The sequence below is a fragment of the Amphiura filiformis genome, unplaced genomic scaffold, assembly GCF_039555335.1.
Source record: "Amphiura filiformis unplaced genomic scaffold, Afil_fr2py scaffold_44, whole genome shotgun sequence".
Classification (NCBI taxonomy): domain Eukaryota; kingdom Metazoa; phylum Echinodermata; class Ophiuroidea; order Amphilepidida; family Amphiuridae; genus Amphiura; species Amphiura filiformis.
This window is the reverse complement of record NW_027305508.1, coordinates 460,958-470,557: the sequence shown is the minus strand read 5'-3', so window position 1 is coordinate 470,557 and position 9,600 is coordinate 460,958. Positions and strand designations below refer to the sequence as shown.

Below are 9,600 nucleotides of genomic sequence, written 5' to 3'. Positions count from 1 at the left end.
ACTTTTCCATTGAATGAAAACATTGTGATTAGGCTCACAAAAAAGTTGCTTGTTTGTTCACACCTGACCGACTGACCTTGAAAATCTGGTAAAACGTTTTACTGCACAAAAGAAAGTAAGTACAGTAAGAAAATATACCCGAATAACACAATTAAGTTATGAGCTATGCAGGTTTTGCTATGATCTGTGACACAACCACACAACACAGCCACACAACATCTGCACGATCGACCCTCCATCTTGAACAGGTAGCCTAAACAAACAAGCAACCTTTTTTCCTTGGCCTAAGGGTGACATCATGACGAGTCATCAGTGACTGGAGACATTTTGATGCCAGCAAACACACGACCCTTATGAGCACATCCGTCATCTCCTCTTGTGTTTTCAAGCATTTATATTGTTATCACTAAGCTTTTCTCTGGAAGTGCTTGGCCTATGGGTGACATCATGATGAGTCATCAGTGACTGGAGACATTTTGATACCAGCAAACACACGACCCTTATGCCAGCAAACACACGTCCCGTATGAGCACATCCGTCATCTCCTCTTGTGTTTTCAAGCATTACTGTTATCACTAAGCTTTTCTCTGGAAGCGTTTGGCCTATGGGTGACATTATGACGAATCATCAGTGACTGGAGACATTTTGATACCAGCAAACACACGACCCTTATGAGCACATCCATCATCTCCTCTTGTGTTTTCAAGCATTATCGTTAACACTAAGCTTTTCTCTGGAAGTGCTTGGCCTAAGGGTGACATTATGACGAATCATCAGTGACTGGAGACATTTTGATACCAGCAAACACACGACCCTTATGAGCACATCCATCATCTCCTCTTGTGTTTTCAAGCATTATTGTTAGCACTAAGCTTTTTTCTGGAAGCGCTTTGTAGATCTTCTTCACTCTCCCATCAAGTTTTGTGAGTAGCATCTGAAAAATTAAACCATGTGACAATTAGCTGAGTTGACTCCATGGATTTTTCTCACCCTGCCTACCAATCTTGCATTTTTATAAGACAAACAAAAGTTGCCTATTTCTGATTGTATGCTACTGGCTAATTACAAGTAACCTACTATTTCATGTATTTTAATGAACAGTGCAGATTTGAAAACTGATACTACTGAACATTATTTAGGGGTTCATTCATATATTTTCATGACTAAACGTTGTTTATGCTCTCGGGTATCGTTTAGTCATGAAAATATATGAATGAACCCCTATATACATATGCTACATTCTGTGTGCTGTGATTTTTCTCCACATCTTAAAATACCATCATTTTAGTATAAAACTACCAGTTCCTAATCCTTTTAAAAGGTTTCCATCGCTAATTGTGAGAAAACGTTTACTTGCTCTGCCCATTGTTTGGTTGTGTGCGAACATCGCGTACATCACTCGCGCTTTGCTTAACCAGCTCGTGAGCATAGGCGCATATATCGTACTCTCGAGCGTCCATCGGTTCTAGCCCGGCTTGTTTACGACTGGAAAGCCGGACATAAACAACGCCTATCGACCATTCTTAGTCAGTGGGAGTGGTTTAGTTCGTAGACACATTTGTGATTGGACAATCGCAAGATTTCGGTGCCGTTTATCAGGCCGTGAGAGCGACCCCACGTCATCAAGCGTCTTGATAATGCCTTACACGCTTGTAGAGGTGCGGCGTATGTATTGCGCTGTAATGCGTGAGACTAGTGCGGAATACGCGACGCGCTAGCAGTCTGTGAAACAGAATACGTGAAGTTGTAAACAAGTTTCGTTCATTTTATAATGAGGGGAGTTTTTATGACGGTAACTTAGTTTTTGCTTTAAAAAATTGTTTACAGTTATTAAAATAATATTTAACTGACTAAGAATGAGAATAAGCGATAGGAATTTTTATTTTTGCCTATCCTCTACCTATGATAGGCGACAGGCAGGTCCAATATTTTTATCGTAGTGGATACCGGCTGCCGGCATCCACTACTCAAAATATTGGACCTGCCTGTCGCCTATCACACGGTAGAGGATAGGCAAAATAAAATTCCTATCGCTTATTCTCTAAATCATGCATGCTGTTATATAGCGCGTATGTATGAACAAATTTTGTTTCAAATATGTCTGAAAATTTACATCCAATTCCTGACTGAAACATTGTGTAGACATTAGACATACAGACATCCCAACAAGATGTCTGCATGTTGCGCAAATAGTGTACCTCCACATAATTTCAACAAGCTCCCATTAAACTTTGATTTGTATTGCATGCTTGTTTGTGCGCAATGCGTTGGGACGGTAATCAACGCTTAGTTCAACATCAGGCTTTTGCCACAGATGCAGGAGTTACATAATTTTGGTGTCCATGCATGATAATCCAATATGGCAGATTTATCATAGCATTACACAGGGGCAATTCAGAGATTCTTTAAGTCTAACCTCTCTTATGACCCTACCTTTTGTTCATCTTCATCTTTGGTTGTTCCATCGAGGTATATTCGGTAGGAATGAAACTGCGCCCACAAAAACTTGCTGGATTCAATTGCCTTCACAGCTTTCTTCTGAGTCTGAAATAAGAACAATGGGATAATGCTATCAAATACCACTCAAAACTGGTTTAAAGGGGGGTAACCCTATCAGTTTAGGATATGGATTGTCTTCAAACTTACATTCAATTTCAAATATTGTCCCCTTTATGAATCTATGTGAGAAAACGAGAACATTTTCAGCGTAAAAGTGAATAATTAGCACAATTAGCAAGCCAATACGTTGGTAAGCATGAATTGCATTGTGGTCCGGCATCCAGAAACAACACTCCCGTCGAGTGCTTTGCCATACCACTACGCCCATCATTCTTGTGACAAAATATCTCATTCTTTTTATTTTAATTTGACTCCCTGCGTCATTTCCTTTCTGAAAATGTATACTTTTATATACCTATTATCATTATGTTCAGAAATACAGTAAAAAACAATATATAAATTACTGCCTTGAGGAAAGCATACGGACCATAGCTAACTAGTTTTTATATTTGTCATTTATTGTAGTACTTACTTCTGTGTCATTACTGGTAGATATGCATCCAACTGGTTCTTTGTACATCCGCCTTAACACAGACTCAGAATCCACCATCATGGACACACTGTCTGACCCACTCTTCAAGAAAATGCTGAAATGATAAAAACGTACAAACAAATTCAATTGATATTTTGACTTCTTTATTCACCATTTCTCTAAACATATCACATAATTTCACACAAAAACACATTGAATGTATAACCATACAGTGTATAATGGATAGCAATGAATTATATTATTCCATAATCATGATATACCACCACAGAATTAGAGAAGGACAACCGGGACTCAATTCCATCTTGATAAAGGCATGGAGCAAAAATTGGGGGTATTCGGTATCCCTCGGAATGCGATCGAGGCATTCGTTGTCATGTAAGCGCGACATGGATGATGGGTGCATTTGAGAGACACTGTTGATGCGACCTGCATGTGAGTACCAAGACGCTTCAGATGAGACGCAGAGTTGTTTTTGTTCGTCTTCGCGCACCGTCGGCAAGGACCCGAACACCCCCAATTTTCTCCCTATAGCTGACGGCACCATTGTATGTGCCGGTATAGGGAGTCCCGGTTCTCTTTCTCTAATTCTCTGTACTAGGCGGTTACCCGTATTTCGCGGTTCTCGGCTGTCATGGTTATTGGCTTTTGCAGAATTCAAAATCAGGGTGTGTCCTTTGGCTGGGATCACTGTCCTCACAGATGAGGTCAATTGCAGCTTTTTGCAATTTGACCTGACTTTCGCTCTTTCTGACCTATGACCTCTTCACCGTGGGTCTGACAAAAGGTCACCGTGGAAACTGTTGTTTGTTAGTCCAAGGTCCACCCACCCACCAAGTTTGAGCTCTATAGGGGCAATTTGAAGTTTTTACCTTTCTTGACCTATGACCTCTTAACCGTAGGTCTGATGAAAAGGTCACCATGGAAACTTTTATTTGTTAGTGCAAGGTCCACCCACCCACCAAGTTTGAGCCTCATAGGGGCAATTTGAAATTGTTACCTTTTTTGACCTATGACCTCTTAACAGTAGTTCTGACGAAAAGGTCACCATGGTAACTTTTCTTTGTTTGTCCAAGGTCCACCCACCCACCATGTTTGAGCTCTATAGGGCAATTTGAAATTTTACCTTACTTGACCTTTGACTTCTTAACCGTAGGTCTGATGAAAAGGTCACCGTGGAAACTTTTGTTTGAGAGTCCAAGGTCAACACATTGGCATGGCTAGATTTGCCATTTAAAGTGTTTGAAATTAGACTTCAATTGAACTTGACCCCCTGATGAAAAGGTCACCGTGGAAACTTTTGTTTGAGAGTCCAAGGTCAACACATTGGCATGGCTAGATTTGCCATTTAAAGTGTTTGAAATTAGACTTCAATTGAACTTGACCCCGGCCTTGACCTTTGACCTTAAAAATATAAACTCGTTCTTCCTCATACCAAGCTGCACCCACCCACCAAGTTTGAGGAACGCGCGACCCCCGGTCTCCAAGAAAAGAGGCGGACAGACAAACAAACAGATGGACAGATGGACAGATCTGGTGAATTATAGTAAGAAGATACATACCACTAATATGTGGTAAGGTGGCGCTGTACTCTTTCACTGCTCTGTCAAAGAAGATAAGTGTCAAAACAAGGTTTGTGGGTTCGAGCTCACACTGTGGCAAACTTCCACAAAAATTGCTCAGGAATTTCAAGGTGAAAAATCAAAGTATATTATGTTTATTGATTAAATTGAGACATAATTCAGATTTTCAGAAGCCTCTCCCCGTGTGTCCTTCAGAACCATATTGATTGAAGCAAGCATGTAGCCCCACATGGTTCAGAAGTCAATTTAAGCTGTTGGGCTTGTGTTATCAGCACAACGCTCAAATCCTATGTTCCAGAATTGTGCATATAGTATTCACTGTGCACATAAAACCTGTGTGTAATCCTCAATTTAAGGTAAGCATGTTTATAGAAAAAAGAATAAGAAGGGAACCTGACATTTTCTGTTTCATGCCATTTCTTTACAGCCACATTCCTTCCTTCCCTCTCCCAAGTTCTCTCGGCTTTCTTAACATATTTTATTTTCTTTATCTGTCTACTTATATGTGAGAGTTTCCCCTCTGTTTTATTGCATGTTATGCTGCGAAGCACCCCATCTCAATCTGCGATTACCGATATATGTCATTCGTCTTGACATTGGCATTTCGCTACTGAACGGTATCACAGACCACCAACTTAATAACCTGAAACGCTTCTAAAATGCTGCTGTAGGTTACTCAACTAAAACATAGAAATACGATCACATAACTCTAATACTTAAATACCTCTACTGGCTCTGTTTGTCAGAGAATCCAATTCAAATTTCTCTTTGCCATGTGTTTCTCTTTACCATGTGTGTTTCATCTAACGAGCAAATTGATTGGGTCCCATATAAGGCATCAAATATGTGAAGGTTACAACATTTACAACTGTGTACATATGTCTATGCAATGTTCCTTAATCCTCCATGGTACTGTGTATAGTACTTTTACTCTAATCAGCTAATCAGATACATCAACATGCACATGCAGCGGTTTCACATAATGTATACCTAAGTAGATTCTTTAAACGCCTGGGTCTGTACGCTGGGGGACAGAGGGGACGTGCCCCCCCACCTTTCGACAAAATGACCCATTTTTGTCTCGCCTGAACTTTGTTCAGGATGGGACTTAGTAGTCACTATTTCTGTCTGTCCGTGCGTATGTGGGGGTGTGGGTGTGGGGGGGTGGGGGTGTGGGGGTGGATGTGTGTGTGGATGTATGTCCGTCCGGAGCTGTATCTGGGGAACCGTAAGACCTACGGCGACGCTACTTGGTGGGAGGAAGGGTATCCAAGTTTGCTCCATAACCGTATGTTTTCGGTGAAAAATATGCAAATTAACATAGCTAATTTGCATAATTTATGCGAAAATCAGAGCAAATTGATAGCAGAGTTTGTGGACAGACTATCTCAAGATCCGTCGGGCGCATGGTAACTAAACCTGGTGACAGGAATGATACACACCTGCTGATCACCTGATTAGTTTTTCGGCGAAAAGTATGCGCATTTAGTTGTTAATTTGCATAATTTATGCGGAACGATTCTACAAATATGGTTGGAAATCTGAAGAAATCATCTTATGGAGCTGTATCTGGGGGATCCGTAAGATCCTAAGCCCTATGATGAAACGTGGTAGGGGGTAGTATGACCAGAGGATCTCAACCCGATTCGATTTTCAGCGCAAAATATGGTAATTAAGTACCTAATTTGCATAATTTATGCATAAAATGCAAAAACCCATTTTCTCGGAGACTTGGGGTCGCACGTTCTTCAAACTTGGTGGGTGGGTGCATCTTCACCCCAGACAGAACAAGTTTGTATTGGTTAGTGCGTCAAGGTCACCCGAGGTCATCCAGGGGTCATCTGAGGTCAAATGACTAAAAACTGTCGTATGGGCACGAAACTTGGTGGGTACGGTCAACATAAAGTGGTAGGGGTAGTATGACCAGAGGATCTCAACCCGATTCGATTTTCAGCGCAAAATATGGTAATTAAGTACCTAATTTGCATAATTTATGCGTATTTGATGCGTATCAAGCAAAAAACCCTTGTGAACAGCTTATATGGAGATCCGTATGGGGTACAGTGACGTAACTTGGTGAGGAGTAGTGGGGCCAGAGGTTCTCGACCTGATTAGATTTTGAGCGTAAAATATGGTAATTAAGTACCGTACCTAATTTGCATAATATATGCGTAATAAGCAAAATACCTTGTGAACAGATTATCTGGAGATCTGTATGGGGTACAGTGACGTAACTTGGTGGGGAGTTGCGTGGCCAGAGGTACTTGACCTGATTAGATTTTCAGTGCAACATACTTTATCGAATTCAAAGGTCAAAGGTCACATACAAGGTCAAAGGTCAACTGAGGTCACCAAATCTTTTAATAATTAATTTTCAACTGTGCATCACATATCCAAATAACAGCTTGATCGGTCATGTAATTAAGGAAATATGACGACTTTAAGATAGTCGCTTTCCATGTAAAGTATAGCAAAGTAGCACTTTCAATGAGTGATAACTCGTAAAGGAAGCATCTTCCTGTTTTGATTTATTTGATGAAATAGTTCTTTGGTATTGCCAAATTTGATTTTTCAGCGCAACATACTTTATCCAATTTTGTGAGGTCAAAGGTCACATACAAGGTCAAAGGAGGTCACAAAATCTTTTAATAATTAATTTTCAACTGTGCATCACATATCCAAATAACAGCTTGATCGGTCATGTAATTAATGAAATATGACGACTTTAAGATAGTCGCTTTGCATGTAAAGTATAGCAAAGTAGCACTTTCAATGAGTGATAACTCGTAAAGGAAACATCTTTCTGTTTTGATTTATTACTTTGATGAAATAGTTCTTTGGTTTTGCCAAATTTTTGGAAGGTCATTATGGGGTCATCCGAGGTCACTCAGGGGTCATCTGAGGTCAAGTTATTAAAAACTGTCGTATGGGCATGAAACTTGATGGGTACAGTCAACATTTAAAACCAAATATTTGGAAGGTAATTTCGGAGTCACCAGGGGTCAACTGAGGTCAAATTAGTAAAAACTGTCGTATGGGCATGAAACTTGATGGGTACAGTCAACATTTAAAGCCAAATTTTTGGAAGGTCATTTCGAGGCCACCAGGGTCATCTGAGGTCAAATTAGTAAAACTGTCGTATGGGCATGAAACTTAGCACGAGGGGTACAGTCAACATTTAGAGCCAAAATTTTAGGTCATTTCAGGGCCACCAGGGGTCATCTGAGGTCATATTAGTAAAAACTGTTGCATGGGCATGAAACTTGGTGGGTACAGTACAGTTACCATCAGCCAGATAATCGTGCCCAGCCGATAACTGCCAAATTCATTTACCTCTCTACCAACAGTTATCGCAAAAGCAGGCGGTCACAAAAGCAGGCGAGACTCGTGGTTCGAGAACCGCCTTGTTTGTTCTTTTCAGCCACTTTTTGACAATTCAGGCCGATTGTCCCCCACATTTCAAGCCAAATTGGCGCTAATGACGAGCACAGCTCATGTATGCCAGCGCAATTTGAAAACAGCGCATGAAATGCACACTGATGTCACCGACTTGCTGAGAGTAAAAATACTATAGTTACTTATTACCCTGACTCACCTTTCTACTGGAAAGTTCTTCTCATTACCCCTGACACTCATGAATGGTCTCAAGTTATTGCCTTTTGCAATTTTGAGTTTAGCGAGATCCAGCGCGGCAAGTGCATCTTCCACTGAGTCGTGACCTGAGGAGCTGTCCTGTATGACACGACTGAAGAAAAGGAAAATAATATAAAATTTACATTTTAGTAATACAGTAGGTAAGTACATGTATATGTATACAGACATGTAGCATGTACATCCATGTAGAGACCATTTTTCTGTGATGTCACTTAGTTAATACTGGGTCCAGAAGTCAACAAACAACACATGTGATGTATTCCTGGGTTGCATGCAAATGTGATAAAACATTCTGTATTGTGCATTTTCTCCTAAATTTTATCTTCTTTCACCCCAGCTTCCAGAAATCAATTAATCAACTGTTCTCGCCTATTTGGTACTGATCAAAATATGTAGAGTGTGGACTCAATCGACCTCATGCCATGGGCAATCTGCCATACTGCATTTTCATATTGGCCCCCAAATAGTGTACCTCGTGCCATTTTTGGCAAGTGCTAACATTGAATTGTTGCGTTGAAGTAAAGATTTACAAATCTTGTGCTTAGTTATTCAGCCCAATGAATTACACAAGTATTCAATGTTAGCTAAACCTTGTCATGGTGATCAATTAATATAGAGGTATATGCCCACTGATGTTTTGCATTGATATGAAGCGCAATCCAGTGCGCTGTGTGCAATCCTTATACGCGCAAGTTGTTTACAAATAAGCAGCTTATTTTCAATGGCACCTGACCAAGTTTTACCAGCGTTTGGCAGTAGTGACATTGTCCTGCTCCCTCGCTTATTTTCCCTTCCATGATTGATATAACATGGGAAGAGTTTGCAATATCCTAGTCTAATTTCTATGGATTGAATCTCCTATAGACGAATCCAACGAGCCAAGTCATGGTCAGGATTTGGTTGGCCATCTTTGGTTTCCCGCTAGCACCAACCTGGGGTTTTGAGCGCCCGATTGTGCAAATAAATGCCGCCTAACACCTAGAGAAGATGCAAAGAGGGTTAATAGAATAATATATACATTAGAGGTAATCCTGTTGCATCTATTCATACATAGTCCTTTTGTTCATCCACTTGTACATCTATGAATAGATGCGACGGGGTTACCTGCGGAATTATCTCTATTGTATTATTCTATTAACCCTCCTCGACCTTCTCTAGGTGTAAGGCGGCTTTTATTTGCACAACTGTTAGAACTGTATTGTGTGTGCATTCTTTTGTCTACCTGTGTTTTCGCGGAAGGTGTAAAACAGGTGATGGAATGCAGTTTAAAATTTCCGCCAAGGCCGAATCATTTCACATTTTGGATGTATTGTA

General features: G+C 40.5%; 1 protein-coding gene across 1 annotated transcript in view; it reads right to left on the bottom strand.

Moving 5' to 3' along the window:
* Nucleotides 1-525: 525 nt before the first annotated feature.
* The window catches only part of LOC140144194 (uncharacterized), a 28,511-nt gene continuing 19,436 nt past the window's right edge, over nt 526-9,600 (bottom strand). Inside the window, exons 11-14 of the mRNA XM_072166019.1 lie at nt 8,228-8,377; nt 3,032-3,146; nt 2,434-2,544; nt 526-934 (exon numbers count right to left, since the gene is read on the bottom strand). Coding sequence (XP_072022120.1) covers nt 761-934; nt 2,434-2,544; nt 3,032-3,146; nt 8,228-8,377 — 550 coding nt within the window. The 3' untranslated portion in view covers nt 526-760. The remainder of the gene's footprint in view (nt 935-2,433; nt 2,545-3,031; nt 3,147-8,227; nt 8,378-9,600) is intronic.